General features: G+C 40.9%; 1 protein-coding gene across 4 annotated transcripts; it reads right to left on the reverse strand.

Moving 5' to 3' along the window:
- Nucleotides 1-448: 448 nt before the first annotated feature.
- Nucleotides 449-21,355, reverse strand: LOC123962229 (transcriptional repressor CTCF-like). Of its 4 annotated transcripts, XM_046038258.1 has the most exons (18): nt 21,201-21,355; nt 14,858-14,890; nt 14,572-14,723; nt 13,278-13,405; nt 12,980-13,160; nt 12,712-12,851; nt 12,411-12,530; nt 12,012-12,191; nt 9,267-9,482; nt 8,110-8,272; nt 4,500-4,670; nt 4,238-4,371; nt 3,825-3,945; nt 2,711-2,860; nt 2,442-2,602; nt 1,121-1,303; nt 873-1,005; nt 449-783 (listed from the first exon to the last, which is right to left on the reverse strand). In XM_046038258.1, the coding sequence occupies exons 5-18, from the start codon at nt 13,146-13,148 to the stop codon at nt 464-466; spliced, it is 2,361 nt and encodes a 786-aa protein (XP_045894214.1). In that variant the 5' UTR covers nt 13,149-13,160; nt 13,278-13,405; nt 14,572-14,723; nt 14,858-14,890; nt 21,201-21,355; the 3' UTR covers nt 449-463. The 4 variants fall into 4 exon arrangements, with proteins under 4 accessions (XP_045894214.1, XP_045894213.1, XP_045894215.1 ...); XM_046038257.1 differs by lacking the exon at nt 13,278-13,405; XM_046038259.1 differs by lacking the exons at nt 13,278-13,405; nt 14,572-14,723.
- Nucleotides 21,356-21,692: the final 337 nt, after the last annotated feature.

Below are 21,692 nucleotides of genomic sequence, written 5' to 3' on the forward strand. Positions count from 1 at the left end.
TACATATGCGAGGGCCCGCCCAATGCTGCTTGCAGCTTTAATTGTAAATGTAATTGCAGGATGCAGTTCTGATTGGCAGGAAATATTAATCCATCTTTTTTTACAGCTAAAGAACTATTCGCAGGCAGTCATTGGTCTTTTTTTTACAATTATGTGCAGTCATAATCTGACTTTATGCTGCACAAGACATGTCTCCTTCCTTCTCTGCAAAGATTTGACTGTGAGAATGAATCAGGCTCCTTCTATGGAAGCACCGAATCTTCGACTTTTCGTGGTCACCCCTGCTGCAAATATATTATTGCGCTACTTTCATCAGTGGCTATTCTGTGGGCCAGATGGTAAGATTTGGCGGGCCGGATGTGGCCCGTCAGTTGATGATCACTGGCATAGAGTTTATAGAGTCCATAGAGTTTGCTCGTGTATGTTCAGTTAATCATAACATCCAGTCTTTTTCATTGGTTTGCTATACTATTTTTGTATATGTGATTTTACCCCCCAAGACTAAATAAATCCTGTGGTCCATGAAAGTGCTCTCACCAGAAGCAGTCATCTTGGCAGCCACCCTAACTGACTTGCAGGGTGTTGGAGGCTTGGGGGCATTTTTTGGGGGTCGGCCTCGTTTCCTCTTGACCGGTGGCTCATCAGGAGCCGGTACTGGGATGGCGGCAGGGGCCTGATCCAATTCCATGCTTTCTGCCTCCTCCTCTTCCTGCAGCAGTGATGCTTCTTCCTCCCCCTCCCCCTCAGCCTCCTCGTCTTCGTCAGGTTCAGCGTGATCATCCTCTGAATAATCAAACAAAGACGGATGCCAGATGAACTAATCCCAACTGAGCAAAGCATCATGCCAACACTTAAATATGTCAAAGTCTCACCACTGTCATCCTCATCTCTCCTGCTCCTCATCTTCCTCTTTCTTCCTCTCCTCCCTTTCTTTGGGGTTGGAGCTCCATTCTCAGCATCCTCCACCTCACCGCTGCAGTTCTCAGCATGGCGAGCCATGGTGTTCTACAAAATCACACTGTTAGTCTGTTGACTTTTATAAGTTATTAGTGACTAGCCCATGTAGAACCAACTAAAAGTTCACTTCACGTGCGTGACAGCAAGAAAGAGCGTCCCTTACCCTGCGAGTGAATGTCTTACTACACTTGGGACAGACGAAGGCGGTGGGAACAAAGTTGGGGTCGTGGTAGCGTTTGAAGTGCATGTCCAGCAGCTGCTTCTGTCTGAAGGTCTTTTCACACTGGCTGCAGGCGTATGGTTTCTCTCCAGTGTGGGTTCGACGATGCATCACCATGTGGCGTTCCTGGACACAGCAACATGGGACCCACAGTGAAAAATCACAGATAGTACTATAAATCTATTCTAATAATACTCTGCCTACTACTGGCCAATACTGAAATATCGCAACAACTACTGGATGGATTGCCATGATATTTTGTACAGACAGTTATGGTCCCCAGAGGATGAATCATAATAATTTTGATGATTCGCTGACTTCCCCTCTACATGGTTCATACACATTTTGACCGATGAATTTCCATGACTTTTCAATGACTTTAAGCCAAATGTTAAGCCCATGTCTGCACATGATTTGTAAAAATAATGCAAATTAACCACCTTTAGCACTCATAGTTCCTCCGCAGTAAGTAGGCTACTTCATTCTTGGATAAAGCAGCTATCATCAACATTTGCTTGGCAATAGTGAGATCCATGTTTGTAGCTTTTATCCTCGCCAGCATTATATAATGTACATTTTCCTAGCAGTGTGTATTTTCTAGCTAGCTAATGATGCAAGCCGGTTGCGAGCCAAACCATCTACCAGAGGCAACTGACGTAGACTCAATGCACGCTAGAGGGTAGTGTATGTGTCCAAGTCTCACTGGAGCATTCTACATTTACAGAATTATTTTGTATAGGCTAATGACTAATCGAGAATAAACAGAACACATGGTATTTGACTAAAAACTCCATAATCACATGAGCCCCTTTTCCACTGCACGGTATCAGCTGGACTCACCTAGACTCTACTCGCCTTTTTTTGGTTTTCTATTGCGGAAAAGTTGTACCAATACCTGCTTCCAGGTACTTTTTTTCGTATCACCTCTGTTGAATTGTTGGTACCCTTCCGTTAAAGGAAGAAAAACCCACAATGGTCCCTGAAATAACTTGAAACTGACAAAAGTATAAATTTACTGAAAATAAACTGATGAAAATCAGACAGTGCTTTTGAATTGCGGTTCAACAGAATCATTTTTAAAAAACAAACTAATGAAACTGGCCTGGACAAAAATTATGGTACCCCTAGAAAAGATTATTAATTATTATTATTAAGAAAATAGATAGACTAACTTCTCAGAGTTAACTTGAGTGCATTCGTTTTTCTGTACACACAGCTCCGTAACCCTACATATCACTACAAAAAGATATTTGCGTAAACACACCTGGCGGCAGCAGTAGTCACACATGTCGCATTTGAACCTCTTCTCATTCTTGTGGGACTTCTGATGCTGAATCAGAGCGTAGCGCTCATGGAAAACGGCGTCACAGTAACGACACTTTTTTCCAGTCTCAATAAATGAGTGCTGCTTACGAAGGTGCACACCTGTAGATCAATGTGGATGCCAAGAGAAAACACATTAGGGGAATGAAACAACATGGCAAAATAAACTTGCTTGCCAGTCTGGCAAGTTTATGTGTGCGCACGTGTTACCTAAGTCACTCTTGCGTGCGATGACAGTGTCACAGTGTGGACAGTGGAATTTGGCCACATTCTCTGTATGCTTCTGCAGAATGTGCATCTTCATGGTTCCACTCTGGGTGAATCGGGCATGGCAGATGTAACACTCATAAGGTTTTTCTCCTGAGAAGATTAAGCATGTACACCTTATGGTTGTTCAATGTTCTCATTAATGTTGCGAATCTTAGTTAGTAAGTAAACTTTATTTATATAGCACCTTTCACAGACAAGAGGGGTCACAAAGTGCTTTACAGTAAAAAATAAAACAAAGCCCATAACAAAAAAAACATTTTTTAAAGTGCTTTAACGGTTTGCTCAACGCTAACATATAAAGGGAATCTCGATTATCATGCTAACAGACATTAGCATGAAAAGCAACATACTGTGCAAATACTTAAAGTACATATGTTTCCTGAGCTCTGTGTGAAATAAGAAAGAGCTGCTAACTTAACTGGCTTGATCTACTACTCTGCTGCTTCAGCACTTCACACTGACTAACTACAGAAACCCCAGAGTGTCAAAACTCAAACCCAAAATGCCCAGTGTCCTACAAATACAATCACTATGTAGAGAAAGGGCAGCACAATGCTGTGCCACTGAATAGTTATACATAAAATGTTCAGTACATTCAGTGAATTTGCATTTTTATGTGCCTTTTATAAAGAAATGTTTATAATATAAATTGTTTATAGTTGCTGTAAGTTCTGTAATTTTAATTTACAGACAGAAAAATCACCCGTCGGTCACCCGTCACGTCCGATTAAGCTGAAAACCAGCTGATTCCAGTAACCGGCCAATTGATCGGTGCATGTCTACTATAGATGTGAACAACATTGCATCCATCAGTACTGCCCAATTTCGCTTATTACAAGTAAAAATTATAATTTTGTAGTTGATAGTAATGACCTTAATTTGAATATATTATTTTGTAAGGGATCCAGAAAATAACTTGGACAATTGATAGCTTTTCCACAAAATAAGAACGAAAAAAACAATACGGTTCCTATCTCTCTAAAAACTGATATGCCACTGTGTCCTCCTTTACTGTTTCATAATTACAGAAAAGCAGATATGGTGTCAGTTTTACCTGAGTGTGTCCTCATGTGTCTCTTCAGCTTGTATGTGTCTCTACTCGCGTAGCTGCAAAGACTGCACTGGAATGGGCGCTCGCCAGTGTGGGACCGAATGTGGCGTTTTAGTTTGCTCACCTACACAAACACATATCAACATATCAAAACACTACAGCAAAATATATATTCCATTAAATAGGTCTTACAGTTACTAAGTGATTTTAGACTGTTGGAGCAGTGCAGTTGTATATCCACTGTTAAGGACTTGAAATGTGTGTCTCTAAGTGCTGCTGGCTACAGAACTGTTAAATTATCCTTTACTCTTCACACCCGGATTAGTAGATGTGGATGGAGATTAGTTTAGAAAGTGTAAAATATTACACTGAACTTTAAACTTCCAAAACATTAAGTAGACATGGGCTCTTCTTACCTCAACGCTGGCATAGTCACACATTGAGCATTTGAAGGGTTTCTCATGTGTGTGTTTGTAGCGACGATGACGAACCAGCTCCCCACTAGTCACAAAAGCCATATCACAGTCTGTGCACTTGTGTGGACGAGTTCCTGCATAAATAAACATGAGACACGTGTAAGCTATCTTGAATGGTGTGAAAAACTCAACCACTCTTCTTCTTCCTCTTAAACTACTAATATTTTGGTCTCATTGGAGTCTAATGTGTGTTAATGAATACCCGTATGTGTATTGAGATGGTTTCTCAGCAGGGTGACCGTCCTGAAGGCTCTTCCACACAAGTGACATTTGTGAGGTCTTTCGTCTGTGTGGCTCTTCATGTGTCTGTCCAGGTTGGAGCGTCGAGGGCAGGTATAGCTACACAGCTCACACTGAAACGTCTTCTTCACTCCTAACACACATCGATGACATGCACAGATTCAACACCAGTGTTCATATCACAATCCCACAGCCATCATATAGACAGAATAAAAAAATGTTGCATCTAGTGTTAGATATTTAATAAGCATTTCCAGAAAAGAGACTTCAGATTAAACAAATATTTGCAGAATAGTCTTCGTTATTATAACAGCTCTCATTACAGTAACAGTAAAGTCATGATAATATTGCAGAGGTGATGATGATACCTGTTTTTTTGTTATTAGGGATCCAAGCAGCGAAGCTGCTGGAGCCCTATTGTTTTTATTCTCATTATTCTCTCTTTCTTTCTTTCTTTCTTTTCTCAGCTAAAAGTGTTTGGGCAGCAAAAACTGCTGGACGAAAACTCACCAAAATTGGCAGGTGGGTTACAAATTCCACCACTACTCAGGCAAAAAACAAAATGGCCCTCATAGACTTCATGTTGGCGCTATAACAATAAACTTTAAATTTTTGCAATTATCTCGAAAACAGATTTGTTTAGTCAAACTTCTTTCATCATTTTAATCTAAAAAGATCTTAAAAGACTTTTTATCACTTTTCTCTAAAACCTATTTTTGCAAACTTGTCCCAGACAGTTTCAGCAATCGACCTGAAACTTTGGCAGGATCTTCTATGGATGTCGCTGACCAAAAGCTATCAAAAAAATTTGATACGTCAATCTGTTTTTTCCCCCCACAAATTTTTACTTTTGTGTATTTACATAAAACTTTACATAAATGCCCATAAATCAAAATTGGCTTAAACTATTTTAACCAAACCGAGCTTCGCTGAGCAGTCCTGGGATATTCTTCCACTAGGGGGCGTTACACCTGCAAAATGTTTATTCCTCGTAATTCACTGTGTGGATTCGTACAAAATTTGTTTTGTACGATCTAGGGTCACTAATTTAGTTATGACTGCTCAAAGTGGGGGTGGCTTTTCTTTTTTTTTTTACAAGAAATGTAAATTTCTAGACATTTCTCATTACAAAAATCTACGAAAATCACCCGTACGTCCTTGAGAGCTGAATTTTTTTCAGCACATCACATTTGATATGTGACGTTTGCCTCACTGCAACCTATGGTCAATTCAGAAGTCAGTCACTCTATATTTTTCAGAATATGCCAATACAATTAACATCTTTGTCTCCACAAGTCTTACATCAAAAGCTACCAAAATCAACACAGACATTCTCTACACGGGCGTCACTTCTTTGTCAAACTTTGTGACAACTTTCTCTACAAGTGTCACAAAGTTTTTTAGATCAGTCAAACGGTGAATTTGCAGTGATATTCGGTATCTTGCTATAACTTGTACAGTCTGCACAATATTTTCTTTTTTGCTCAGTTCTGGATCAAATGCCATCAAAACAATTGACAACACACCCAAAACCAGCAGAATGATGTGTGCTTTTTTTCAGAATTTTCTCATCAACATCTTGACAGTTGAAAGCGTTTTAAGTGACAAAACTATCCGGGTCTGGCACATGTGATGTCACTACCTCAACTTGTGAGAAGGTGTGTGGAAACAGCCTCTCACCAGTAGTTCAGTCAGTAAGTGACCTCTGGAGATCTGAAGTAGATAGCTGCATTGGAATTGGGATCCCGCGGGACCCATCACAAATCGGGAGCGGGCGGTTTTAACTCTGCTGCAGGCGACAGAGCGTGCGGTTAAAAAAAAAAAAAAATCACCAATGATCAATCACAGTGCTTACGGTCCGCGACGACACTCGACGTGTAGTTACATTTTTGAGGAGGTGCACACCTGGCGACAGCATAGCCTCTGCATAGCCCTGTAGTCTTCTGTGTCGAAGTATAAATTACACTTAACAGTGTTTGCGCAGCTTAAACTTTAAACATTTGAAAAACAAAATGTCACAGGTGGGTTGAACATTTCACCCAGTAGTCAGGTACATATAATGACACTCTCTTATCTCAAGGTGATGCTGTAAAAATCCAGTTTGAGTTTCCCCAATTATCTCAAAGTCCAAATTATTTCATCACTTTAATCTCTCAACTCATCTTTTCTTCTCCACTGAAAAAGTCAAAATGTTTTTCACGACGTGCTTGGATCCTGGTCATTGTCACTCCTGGCTATATTGTCTCAATATAATATTCACTTTTTCCACATTGTTGTTACAGCCTTATTCCAAAATGAATGAAATTCACTATTTTCCTCAATTTTCTACAAAAACTACCCCCAAATGACAATTTGAAAGAAGTCTGTTTGATATCTTTGCAAATTCATTAAAAATAAAATACGAAAAAAGCACATGTACATTTGGCACCAAATACAGCCTCAAGTCTTCTTGAGTATGATGCTACAAGCTTGGCACACCTATTTTTAGGCAGTTTCTCCCATTCTTCTTTGCAGGTCCTCTTGAGCTCCATCAGTTTGGATGGGGAGCGTTGGTACACAGCCATTTTGAGATCTCTTCAGAGATGTTCAATTGGGTTCAAGTCTGGGCTCTGGCTGGGTCACTCAAGGACATTCACAGAGTTGTCCCGTAGTTGTCCTGTAGTCTCCTTTGTTATCTTGGCTGTGTGCTTAGGGTCATTGTCCTGCCAGTCTGACGTCCAGACTACTACATCCATCAAGGATGTCTCTGTACATTGCAGCATTCATCTTTCCCTCAATCCTGTCTAGTCTCCCAGTTCCTGCCGCTGAAAAACATCCCCACAGCATGATGCTGCCACCACTTGAGGCCTGTGTATCACTTATGGACCTTTTTGGCACAATGCAACAATGGCACCGCTGCGTATAAAAGCAATTAATTTAAATGACTTGCACCGCGGCCTTTTGTGCACGGCACTGTTACTGGCACCAGGTTAGTAGTGCCTGACTCCTTTAACTCCTGGGTAATCAAAAAATGGGCAAAGAGGTGGAGCTATGGCAGGCGAAAGGAAGCCTAGTTGCTGACGGCACCTACCTGTCACTCAAAGCAGCCATGCCCCTCCCAGTTGTCATGAACAGGAAAATCAGCTATAGTCCAAAACAGTGTTCTTTCCAGGCTGTTAACATATTTATTTCTGCTGTCAAGTTGGGCATTTTAACATGAGGGTGTATGGAGTTTGGGAAAGAAAACAAAATCTGAATATGGCTTTCATTCATATTAGAGCTGCATATTTACATATTAAAATTAAGGGTCGACCAATAATCGGCCTGGCCGATATTCAGCATTCTTCCAATAATCTGCATCGGTCATTTTAAAAACAGATAGCTGATATAATTACTTAATTAAAAAATGCGCTCGTTTGGCATTGAACAGCCATTGTTTACCTACAGTTAGAGTGATGAGTAGAATCTAGTAGTGGGTAGCCAATGTGGCTCATACTGCAGTTTTGAATTCTTAAAACTTTGAAAAGGCAAGCCAAATCAAACTTCACAAACACTGACTTGTAGTGTCATTTCAGCAGACAGAACTGTCTCACCTTTCTTCTTGATCTTGGTGGGTTTGGGTGGTTTCATGTTGCCCACTACTTTCTCAGCGTTGACCTCAGACAGAAGGCCCTCCTGCTGTTCCTCTTCAAAGTCATACACACTGACATCCATGTCCTTATCTCCTTCAGCATAGCGCAGACGACTCTTCTTACCCTGGACAGACAGCAAGTCATTAGACCTCATCATCAGCTGATGACAACTTGAAGGTTCAGTGCGTAAGTTTTAGTGCCATCTAGTGGTGAGGCCTACTGTGCATTCACTTGCTCCTCGAATGAAATAAGTACTTTATAATATATGTATTAATTCTAAAGGAAAAATTCTGCAGTAAAAAACCTAACTTTGTGCCTCCATGAGGTTGAACTTTATATCAATTTCAAACAAAAAAGCTGTGAAAACTGTCAAGATATAGTTTTAATATCTGTATATAATATAGACTACCCCTGGAAACGTTTTTATTATTTGAGTCTTCTTATATATTTGTATACTGTTCTGTATACTTCTTTATTCCCATGTAAACTTTATTTCTCTTTTTGCAATTAAGATTTAAGGAGGGAAAAAAGACCACATGAATGCACCGCTCCCCCTCCCTTTCAAAGCTAGCAAGATAAGCTACGGTGGCCGAAACGCTCTTGTGCTAAATAATACATGTGGGCCTCCATTTGTTCAGATTTTACTTCTCTTCTTACTTCTAATAAACCAGACTACTACTACTACTACTACTACTACTAGTTTTTCGTGCGTACGAAACATGCTCTGAATTGTGGTTTGTCCACTTCAGCTATTGTAGAAACATGGCAGCGCAACATCTTCATGTAAGGGGACCCTCAGTGTATTTAGAGAGAAATGGCTAATTTTAAGATAATAAAAACATAACGGTTTATTACTTTATACAGCACTGAAAACATAGTTATGGATATTATATTGCATTTCTGTCAATGGATCCACTGAACCTTCTACTGTTGGGTAAGCACTTTATCAATGTGTAGTCTTAATGATTCTGTGTCGATTTAATTATTGTGTCTTTAGGCGTGTAGCCTATCTATTGTATTGCTATGTACTTTATGACTTGTTTGAAATTTAATTAAGATCTTAAAATAAAAAAATAAAAAATAAAGGAACAGAGACTGATACCACACAACTATCTTGCCTTTTTGGTCTTCTTGACAACTCCAGATGGTGGCTGATAGTCCGGGTCTTTAGCCCAGTTTGGGTCATCAGTTGGGGGCTGAATGGGCTCATCCTCCCCTTCTTCCATAAGCTGGTTCCCCACCTCCTCATCTTCCTCCTCTTCAGGGTGGGCTTCGCCTCCCCCTTCCTCCTGCTCCACTGTCTCCACCTCCCCATTAGCACCAACCTTAACTACCTACACATCAAATGCATTAACTGTTTAGTCTTTAGGTGCTGAAGGAGAAAAAAGGGAAATGAAAAGTGAAATGTGCCCAATGGAATTAGAAGCAATATAAAGTCTCTCTCTCTCACGAACAGTTAAATGTTTCAACAAAAGGCACCTGATATAACTAAATGGTCAGCTATCTCACTGCTTCAGTTGCAGATGACGCATCACTGTCGCTGTTTTTACTAAAATAGCTGCTCAAGCGGCCGCAGAGCGACCCGCCCGCCAGGATTTCTCCAGGTCCTCTGGGGTGGCCACTCGTTGTTTTTAAAGGATTAGCAGCGGAACTGGGGGGGTTATGGTAGGTTGCAGTCTTTACTTGCACTTTAGGGAGTAAAATGGTCACTCTGTAGAGCCCTGCCAACGATCCCCTTGCACTTCCACAAATAGTTACCACATAAAGTTTTAAACTCGGCCACTGTTAAAAAATGGTTGCATATGCGACCAAAATGGTCGCAGTCTGGAACCCGGCATATATTTAAAAATAAATTTAAAAAACAGATATCCTGAGCCCCCGCGACCCTGTACGTAGGATAAGCGGTTGACGATGGATGGATGGATGGATATCCTGAGCCAAGCCTAAGGATCGTTATTGGGGCAGATGTGGGAAATAAATTGTGAGTTATCAGCCAAAGATTTTATATTGCAGTAGAGTAGCTTACTGTAAATCTTAGTGAGTCTTGTCAAATAGAAATAACGTGTGTGCTGTTATACAATTATGCGACAGCCAAGGAGCTCCCACGGATTATCTACATTTGTAGGGCCCAAGCATGAAACATGAGAGGTCCCTATTGAAACTGAAGGAATTCTTAGGGACCAGCACAAAAGTGCCAGGGCACCAACGGTGTCCTTGGAACCCTTTTGTTTTTGCTCAGATGTTTGTTTTTTCTTCCTCCTTGAAGAACTCATTTTTCAAGGTCTTAGGATACTTGAATCCTCACGAAAACTTGCACACACACCTCAGGTCTTGTGGGAAATCCAATGTTCCGCAGGGATTGGGGTCAGGCCAGGGGGCTCAATAGCAGCCCCTACAAAATGTCAAAAATGAGGCCCCTGCCATTCGTTGTACCTAGCTGTATGAAACTAGAGTAACCGATGTATCTTCTCCAGACTTAAAAATAAGCCTCTTGGAACCATACCCTAAACCCAACAGGAAGTCGGCCATTTTGAATTATTTACAGTTTTTCCCCATTTACAGGCTCCGCACTTTAACAAACCCCTCCTAAAGCTTTAACTCAATTGACTTCAAATGTGGGCAGCACAATCTTAAGAGCCTTGCGATGTTAAATTGCGACGCTTTTTTTGATCAATTAAATCGCATGTCCATGGCATGGCGTTAAATTGATGTTTCGCCATGACAAAGGAAGTAGCATGTTACACATGGTAAGATCTGTCCCAAAATTCACAAATAAACCTCTTAGAGACTGACATGTCAATATCCAGTCATTGTGATAGCGCCACTAAGTAGCATCTGGAAAAGACGTTTCAAACTTTATTTCTTATGCTTAATTAATACTTTTACCCCACTTAGCACCTTAGCGGACAAGAATGTCCGTAGTGAGGCAGATGCTTCTCATAGCAGGTTGACCACATTGCCTGGGTGAGTAATTATTTGCAATTACACAGGAAGCTGTTTTTTGAGAGCTATACCCTAAGCCCAACCAGAAGTCAGCAACTTCAAACTGAACTAGAACCGCAAGCAGTTATAAGCGGGGTCCAAGCCCCCCTGCACCAGTCGCGTCACTCGCCCCGCCGCGGCTTCAGGGGTCCTTGGCGAATAAACGGCCAGAGTTTGAAATGAAAGGGACTTGCTAATACGGTATGTATATGAGTGTGTTAAATGATATACGATTAATAGCGCCACCTAGAGCCCGATCGACACCAAATTTCACACAGCCACTCCTGTTTTTAGTTGGTTGTTTTTGCAAACATTTGTTAGCTTATAAGTCCAACAGTTTTTCGCATATCAATACGCACAAGCTTGTATGAGCTTCGTCCAGAGATGGTCCGTGCCAAGTTTGGTGCCGATCAGACAGTGTGGGAGGAGTTAATTCAAATAGGTTTTTCGGTTTTCGCGATTTAGTGAAATGAAAACATCATCGCACAAAGTCCTATGCCAAACGAATCGGCAGCATCCCCCAAACAGGTAGATATAAGGTTTTTGAACGTGCGATGTAGTGGCGCATAGTTCTGAACAGGAAGTCGGTTATTTTGGATTTAATGGTTTTTGGCAATTTACACACATCTGTTTGATCTTGTGCGGCTAAGTCCTAACTAAAGCAGACCTGCGCTATTCCTACTCATTATTTGTCTAGGTTTGACCTAAAAAAAATCATTCAAACTTTTGACCAAAAGTGAATGGATTTATAAAGCCAAGTGCGTTTCTGCCAGGGGCCTAAAAACAACAGGTGATGCAGTTGCTAATTTTCAAATGTAGTCATAGATTAGTGCTATATGTTTAAGTTAAGTTAAAAAGAATGATTATGTCTGTTCGTGTACCTGAAAGCCCTCAGGCAGAGGCAAGGTGTGGCAGATAACCGGGTCTCCGTCCTTTGGCATAGCTGTTGTGTCTACAAACGTGCCTTGCTGCAGGGCCTCTACAGTGGTGGCAGAAACAGGCACCTGGACCAGCTGAAGCTCCCCCAGACCTAAAGCCGCTTGCTCCTCCATGTTTACCACCTGGGGACAGAGAGAATCTGAGTTCAGCACACATCTCAGGATTTCTACGGGGTATCTATAAAGACAAATTCAAGACCCGAGAGGGGATACGAACATCTGAGAATTTTACTTCTTAAAGGTTTACAGACAGCTTGTGAATCCATCTTCCCCCCAAAAGAGATGAAAGATGAATTAACTGAAAGAAGCTATGATGTGAGATGGCTTCAAAAGAGCAACTACCTGTAGTGTGATGATTTGAGTCTGGTCCACTGTTGTTACAGTTGCTTGGTGAGCAGCACCCGCTACCCCTCCAACAACACCCACAGTCGCTGATGATCCCCCGACTGCAGCATCGATCACCTGCAAATCAACTTAATTTCAGCGGGCTGTTAAATGAAATTTTGAGTGAAGCAACACCATCTGGCAGACATTTTAGGTGTCCTTAGCTCTAGACTGACATCAGCATAAATGCAACATTCTTGTGAGACCAAGCCTGCTTTGGCTACCAAGAGTAACTATCATGGTCACATGGTCAGCTTACCTCAGTCTTCATCTGTAACAGGGTAGGATCCAGTGAGTCCATAACCATCATTTCAACCCCTGCTCCACCTTCCACACCAACTCCCACCCCAGCTTCCATCAGCTGCTGCTGGGTGGCTGCTACCATTCCTTCCCCGTGACCTGAAACACAACATTGCTGGGAATAAAACATCTGACTCTATTCTCCACAAAAACAATGGAAATCTAAACTACTTTGTGCTCTTTTTCTTTTTTAAGTGTGGACAATTTATTGTCCAATTAGTATGAACCTTGATCCAGGAGGACTCCAGCTTGTCCGTCTACTACGGCCCCGGCCTCTGCAGCTTGCTGTAGGAGATCAGCCACCATGGCATCCTGGCTGTGAACGGCCTGGATGGAGGGGAAGTCTTTGGCAGAGACCTCCACCCCCCCAACACCCTCTGTTGGCCCTCCGTCCATGCTGGGTAGGAACTGAAATAATGGCATTGTGGAAACAAACATTATGTAGCAGTGTATTACATCACCACCTTGATTTTTAAGTGATCGACTGGAATAGGTTTGCTTTAGGATAGTGGTTTTCAGTCTTACACAATGGGAAAATATGTATTGTAATAATATTGGCTGACGGGGCTTAGTTTCGCACTGTGCTTTGAATCTCAGTCCCTTTGATTGCCATCTTTGGTTGTCTGCGGTCAATTTCACTGTTCATCTCGGGACTGGGACGGGACAGGAAATGAGCCAACAGGATCAGGTGGGAAGAGAATCACAGGTCAGTTTTTTATAGATCTTCGCAATTTGGATTATTGTGGAAAATATTGCGATATAATGGAACAAATGGTGCTATGAGTCTACTTGCTTGATTATCAAGGAAAATGCACAAAATACTGAAATTTTGAAATGTTTATTTCTCAACTTGAACAAAGAAGAAGAACAAACATCAAAAGCTGCCACCAGTCCAAAAATACTGATTTTGCCTCATTGTAAACATTTTTTAAAACACTCATCACAGAAAACTCTACTGTGACTGCTGCATTGCATAGTTTTTGAACCACAGACAGATACACAACACACCAGCAGCACCAAAACAATCCACTGCAGACTTTATGTAAACAAGATTATTGAAAAATATTTATAACAATTCCTTTAGTAAAACATATGTAAAACAGAACAAGGAGAGAGTGTTGCTCTCAGGAGCAGGCTGCTAGAAGCAGCTCATGTTGGCACAATGGCATCCTGACTCTGGCTAAATCTACATCTGTCCACTGCAGAGGCTCTATCCACATCCTGGAGGAGGAGACCGTGTAAATGAGTGTATTAGTATAATAGTATAACATTAAATAAAACTTAATATCTTAATTACTATATTGATTATAATTTCATATAGTAGTATACTATGTTACCCCTAGTTGAATATTAAATCCAGTTAAAACAGTTCCATGTCTGTGGGTTGTTTTTGTTCATTAAATCCTTGTGCAGAAAATAACTCTTCATTGGTCTCTAATTTGATTCATCTAATCGAACTTCAAGAATTAAACTTTTTTTATGCTCCGCCCAATCCAGGCTGTGACTTCGGTTCAGCTGCCTTCAATGCCGGCATTTCTCCTGGTGCTCCGCTGGCCATTGTTTTGAAGGATTGGCGGCAGGGCCTACGGTAGGTTGATAAATATTTTTTGTGTTTCGCACATATCTGTTTTCAGGGCACGTTTGAGAGCCCGTGTGACCGTGGATAATGAGCAGACTGCAGCGCACAAAGAGACGAGAGGATCACACACACAGCACACTTTTTTTTTTTTTTTAAATAAATCGCGATTGCAATTAGATTAATTGTGCAGCCCTAGTTTTTTATTTGTTTTAAAATTGTCTAAAACACTACTTGTGTTACCTGGAAAAGCAACGATAAATTAATTGTTTTCATCATTTCTGTAGACTGGGCTGCAGTCTGCAGGGCTGTCATACAGGTGGATCTCCTTTTTGCTTTGTGGCTCCCTGAGCTTTGCTGAGTCAAATGTCTGCTACCTGACTGTCCCTGTCAACCTGAGGGAGGGAAGAGGGACAGTTACACAGCTGCACTGAGATACTTCCTTCACATACAGACATACTCACTCACTCTAACAGCCTGAAAACTTCTCTGCAATGTTACCTGTTCTGTACAAGACACATGTGCTCACCTGAGGCTTCAGGCTGCTACCTGACTGAAAAACCTGCAAGAGGGGAGAGGGAATACATCATCACAGTGTGATGGGCAGATACATTCATTCTGCTATTATGTGCTTCCATGGCGGCCCCTTTTTTCTCTTTTTATTCTTCCAGCTCAGCAACTGAGAATGGTCCAGTTCTCTCGAGTCTACTATCATGACCAAGTGATAGTAAGTGAAGTGGAAAATGTGGTCACTCAACATACAGATGCTCACTCATACAAGTGAGTGCTCTTGTTGTCAATCCAACTTCAATTAAACATGCAGTTGAGGGGATACCCTCAAACACCTTGCACTCACACAGTGCCTTCCTTATTAGGTAGAACTGCTTTACATGACACGGATAGGACAAGCTGATGAAAAAATATGACACGCACTGATCGATTAGCCTAGCTGGGGACAGGAATGAAACACATTAATGAAATGACATTAACGTTGTGCACATCCTTACAAAGACCTGCCTCACCAACCTCCTGGATCAAGCACTCGGCAGATGCAAATTCAAAAAATGTACTGTGGAATGTTTGGGGTGTATACGTGTAGCCTATGTAAATAACTGTATATACTGTTTTATTGTATTTGTTACCATATTTTAATATAGGCCTACACTTAATATGTTGTGTGTATAGCATGAAGGAACTACAAAATACGTTTTGTTATGCAGCCTTGTGCTGTATAATGACTAATAAACAACCTTGTACCTTAATCAGAAGGCTGCGATTCGATTATAAAACGATTATCGATGCATATTGATCATATTTTTCTATACAGGATCCCTGGATAATTACTAAGCATTTAATTTGTGCATTAAAATCCAAAAGAAACATCTCCTAATTAGCTTAATGTCGCTTTTCCATTACCAGTACCAGCTCAACTCGCCACGCCTCGGTTTGGCTGTGCTCCGTTTTCCATTGCAGACAGTACCCAGAGATATTACGTAGCTTGTGGTCATAGCGACGCCACACACAACTGCCGTGACATAATATTCAATGCGACACACACACCAGCGATCCACACAGCTTTCTCTTTTTTAAGTTAAAACGTTTAACACTCCTCAGAATGTAAAGACAGATAAGCGGTATGAAAAGCTTCCAGCTGTGTTTTCCTCTGCCGTTGTTGCTGCAGCGGTCTGTGTGACGGCGGGAGCAGAGGGCTCTGTGAGCGGGCGGCTGGCCGGCCTCACACGCTCCTCCCGCGGGTCACAGCAGGCTTCCCCCGCAGCCACTTCCTCAACTCCGAAAACTTTCAAGCACATTTTGTTCCGCCATCACTTCTCGTAAAACTGTCAATATTCAAAATCTACACAGCTGATTTCTCACCTCAAAACTTCTCAGAAGTGGATTTAGTGATGAAATTCCCTACGAAAACTGTAAAATATAAACCTTTCTGTTGCTGGCCTATGTCTGGTGAACGCAATGATGATGCAGTGAATAGTGATTCTCTCTGACCAATCAGCAGTCTGTCCTGTTTTCACGTTGCATTTTAGTATCCCTCAGCTCGCTTGGAACCTCGACGGAGGTGATACGAAAAAAAGTACCTGGAAGCAGGTACAGGCACAACATTTCTACAATGGAAAACGAGTCAAGGTGACTCGAACTGGTACTGTGCAGTGGAAAAGGAGCTAAAAAGCACTAGTTTGCATCCCTAATTTACTTTATTAACCTCAGCTCCAGCAGCCTGTTGCCCCGGCGATACGTAAGTTCTACCTTAAGTTAGGGTGCAAAGTCCACACTAAACAATACGTTGAAACTAGTTAGTTTGAGACTTAAGCTGTGTTGATGTTAGGTTGCACCACCAAGACGTAAGGTGCATCTTAGCTACTCTGGCATAAAGTCCATACTCATCAAAACAGTGTCGCAGAAAATGACGTTTACACATCCCATGGCCAATCAGTGAACAGCACTATTCTTAACAGAGTTTATTATGGTTGTGTCAACTGTCTGATAACTATGAAACCTTAATCTACAGCTAGTCTCACAGTGACATCGAGTGGTAAAACCGTTAACTACAACATACATGTAATTTAACGGTGCCTGTAACGAACGGTAAAGTATAACGGGATGAAATTGTAACATTATAACTTATATACACGTAGGAGCCATTATCCCCCTCATATTTCAAAATCTATGTTTTGTCCCCCCCCCCCACTTTTCTCCAGCGATTTCGGAGTTGGCTAGGCGAGAAGGTTTACTATAAGTGGCTAGTCAATCAATCACTCCACATCAGACATAATTAAATGGTTGAAACGCGGACAAAAATCGTGTAAGTTAGGCCTATAGAAAACATTGGACCCAACGCAAAGGAGATGCTGAAAAGTTATGAGAGAAAAAATATGAGTTTGCTGGACGCAGGTTCAGCTAAGTGCCTCAATATTACTTTTCTTCTGTGCTGCGGTTATTCCAGCCTACCTGACGACAGCAGTGAGGGCGCCTGCAGCAGGGTGGGTATTAACTTGTTACAAGTAACGCAAATTTGCAAAATAAATACAGTAAGGAAAATAAGTATTTGAACACCCTGCTATTTTGCAAGTTCTCCCACTGGGTCTGAAATTGTCATCGTAGGTGCATGTCCACTGTGAGAGACATAATCTAAAAAAAAAATAAAAATCCAGAAATCACAATGTATGATTTTTTTAACTATTTATTTGTATGAATATTTGTAAAAATATCCATGATTTCCAAGTGGGAGAACTTAAAATAGCAGGGTGTTCAAATACTTATTTTCCTCACTGTAAATAAAAATAAGTCATTGCCTTTTCACGTTCCTTTATTATTTATATTTTTACTCTTTAATCCAATATTTTCTTTGGGCTAATAATCTACTCTTAATTTCGCTACATTTTCAATTCATAACTTAACTAGTCTGTGATCTGTATTTTGCTTCATTAACCCGAAATGAGCTGTCATCCAGGCTGTGTGCGCTCGGTTATGCAGAAGAGCCCGATGTAATTTGCTCCTCCTGATCCCAGTCACCCCCCCTTTCAAAACGATGCGCCATGACTTGACTATTTTATGAAAGACTTTACACCTATTAAGGACTAGGTGTAAGATTTAATTTGTAACTTATGTCTACGTTGGAGGTATTTCAGCTGGTGCAACCCTTAAAACGTTAGTAGCACATAAACTCCGACCTAAGTTAGAAATTACGTTCAAACTAGGCTAAGTTTGAACTTACACATAGTTGGTGCAACCCAGTGCAGGGTCCTGCATTTCTTTAACAACCAGTTGTCAGACTCCTCTGAAAACTGAAAAATAATTATAAGGACATACAGGATGTGTACAGGACAGAGCTGTACACCAGTTTAGTCTAAGCTTGTACATGATCTTCTCAATACTTGACTAGTAGGATAGCTAGGAATGACATACAGCTGATAATTAATATTACTTTTTTATTAATTTAGCTAACGTTACATAAATAAATATTTTTAGCGCCTTTCACGGGACCCAAGGACACTTTACACATAGTTACAGTGACAGAACAACAAAAAGTCATTCAGGATCGAATGCCTTGGTAAAGAGCTGGGTTTTTAGTAGATTTTAGAAAGTGTCAGACAGGGAGCATTTCAGATCTCTGTGGGGATGAGTTACAGAGGGTGGGGGCTGTGACGCTGAAGGCTCTGTCCCCAAAACTCCAGATCTGGTGTGGGGGACAGGGAGCAAGACCTTGTACAGAGGAGATGTTAGCTAGCGCTAACAGCCTTTACTTTTCCAGCAGTTGGGAAAACTACAGACTTTTATTAACGGACATACTGTGACCTAGACTGCACGTTTAGCACCAGGCAGAAACTTAATAGATTCATAATCGACATCGCATTGCATCTAAGAAACGATTATTTCTCCCACCCCTGTGCCAAATTATTATCTTAATATACAGTATAGATAATACTGCATAAAATAAATATAAAATCAAAACTAGAATATTTTTACTTTCTGCTACATCAATAGTAGATGTTTTAACACTGCTGGTTTTGAGCTCTCTCTTAATATAGTCAATGAGACAAACAAGTAATGCCATTTTAAAATATTCAACAATAAGCATTCAGACAAAAACAAAGTATTAAGAAAAATGGCAGTCAGTCATTTTTACTTTGAGTGTATTTAATTACCCGTAAAAGTGGCCCATCGTGTTGCTAGAGGTACATATAAAATGCATAAGGGTTATAATTGCATATGGTAGCTGGTTCTATGAATACTTCATCGTCTATCTACTGTGAGGCAGGACCCCCAAAATGATCCTGCTCTATTTGACGGTAATTAGCAGCAGACCGGCGTTGTTGTTGGTTGTGTGTCCCACTTAAATAGGTCCCCGGTGTACCAAGGTATCAAAAATTGTGTAACACGCTGATTAGAGGTGTTCATTGGTTTTTGTTTATGTTCTTTTCATGTTACTTGTGTTTGATTGGCGTAGATTTGTAAGGGTTGGGAGTTAGAAGGAGAATGATTCATAGACTCTATAACAAAATATTGATTGTAGAAAGTGAACAGTCTTAAGTTGAATGATAAAGCATGATTAAGAGTGAGCAGTGATCAAATTTAAGATGAATGATTTATAAGCATCTTTACAGTTTATAAAACAATTTACTGTTATGTTTTACGCACATTTAATAGCAATAATATAATTTTGTTTCAAATTTCACTGTGGCTTATTTAAGTTTGTATTTGACATAATATCTTATTATCTAAATTAAAAGGATGGAAAAAAATGTGACACAAAAGGCAATTTATTATTTTGGCCGGTGGATTTTTTTCTACCAGCCACCTTGGCAGGAGAGCCAAAAAGTTAATTTCCACCCCTGATCTTTATCATCTAAACACAGTGTAGATCACTGACTAAAACTATTCGAATATTGAGTCAAACTGTGATTGAGCCCTTTGACATATTCTACCTTATTGCCACCACTTACAGCAACATGACTCATATTTAATTATTTAAATCAACAACTACAGAACCTAATAGATGGACTCTGACATGTAGTCACTGTATTCACTCAACTCATATATATATATAGACAAGGAGTGTAATACCTTCAGGGCCATGTTTGTGTCGATACCGAAGATGTGTTTGTCTACAGGTTTCCATGTCCACTTTACGTTGCAAAGTGCAAAGCTGGGGTGGCTCTAGTATAATGTTAGGCTTCATAGATAGCGTGACTTGGTAACGTTATAACAAATTTTCCCCAACAGGGCAATTATACTAAGCATCCAGCCTGGCAGATGTCGCCTCTTTGCACAGCATTTCTAAAGCGGTATTTTTGTAGCTCTCCAAGCCGAATCGTAGAGGGAGCTCTCTGCTATAATATATATGTGTGTCTATGATGCTCTAGGTGGGCTTAGTATAAGAGACAAGCGGGCGACGGGTGCAACAACAACTGCCAATTCGGACCGAGGCGCGATGGTAGAAAAACAGAAGACAAATGCAATAACGTTTCTCGACAATGGAAGATGGCTGATTATGGGAGAACACAAATCGTGTATTTAGTGTTAGTGAGACAGTGGCCACTGGGACCACCAGTGACCGTTTTGCTGTGAATGCCTTGTCATTCTCCTTTCCGCGCTGGCCTTAACAGTTTCAGTTTCCTTCGCCACCGGGAAAGCTAATGTTAACTGAACTGATTGATTTCATTAATAGTAAGCAACTAGCTAACGTGACTAATTTGAAAGACTAAAAACGAACGTTTGCTCTGAGTATGTTGGTGGACTGCGCCTCTTTCAGTCGTAACGTTACTAAAGGCATTGGGGTGGGGAATTCCGGGCCTTCGCTCAGAGCTAAACTAAGTTGCTAACGCCCGTTGTTACATTGCTTTTTCTTCAAATGAAGGTCTACTTTAACCTTATGTAACACAAATTGACATGAGCTGGGCAAATGCGACTCTTATTTGTTTGCACTCTCGTAGTAATTGTATCGTGCATGCATGAATGTTTGTGTTACTTAGCGTATATTAATGCAAACCAGCTAACATTAGCTATGGGCGATAAGTTAAACCCGCCAGTTCCCATGTCGTCAAGGCTGTAAAGACGGGAAACAAAGAAGCGAGAAAATGGACGCCTCGGCCTGAACTCTCCAACCAAATCGTCGAAGTATTCATAACTTATACTCGACGATATATTCATAGATACGTGTAAAATACATCGGGTTGTGTATACATTTATTAGAACTTCGGTTATTTAAACGTATTTTGACGGGTTTTTCAATAACGATAGAGGGAGACAAACACTCTCCGACGAGCTGCCCGGACCCAGAGCCCCATCGTGACACCTAGAGGCCGATTAAAGATCCTGCAAACTCCCCCCTTATCAGAAAAGTAGTGATACTTTACCTCTTTGTGGTGTGATTCTCTTCCCGTTTAACTCGGCCGAAAGCAGAGAGTCTGAGCTACAAAGTTTATCAGGCTGGTAAGAAATGCAGGCTTCTTCGCAGTTTGTTTTAATCCCTCTCCCGCTTTAGCAGAGTAGCCTCTGCCACAAAATGGCAGTTGGGAGCTCAGTGCGCCTGTGCGGCCGCTGGGGGGTGGTGTCGAAGCTGCTGCAGACACCATGATTGGCCAGGAGGGGCGCCCCGTTGGAATACATTGAAGGACCATATCACAACGTTGCTAGTAGGGCTGCTTTCAAGACCCTCGGAGATGTGAGCTTTACTGTCAGAAAATTATCTCGACACGTCAGTCTATATTGAAATTAAGCATAGTAAGAAATAAATTATATTAATATGAAATAAACCAAACTAAATTTTTTTAAATGACGTGACGTGCATCTGTTTAATGTCATGAGAAATTGTTATAGTTGTGGTTTGTGGATAATAATGCAGCATT

The sequence above is a fragment of the Micropterus dolomieu genome, linkage group LG22 (assembly GCF_021292245.1).
Source record: "Micropterus dolomieu isolate WLL.071019.BEF.003 ecotype Adirondacks linkage group LG22, ASM2129224v1, whole genome shotgun sequence".
In the NCBI taxonomy this organism is placed as follows: Eukaryota; Metazoa; Chordata; class Actinopteri; order Centrarchiformes; family Centrarchidae; genus Micropterus; species Micropterus dolomieu.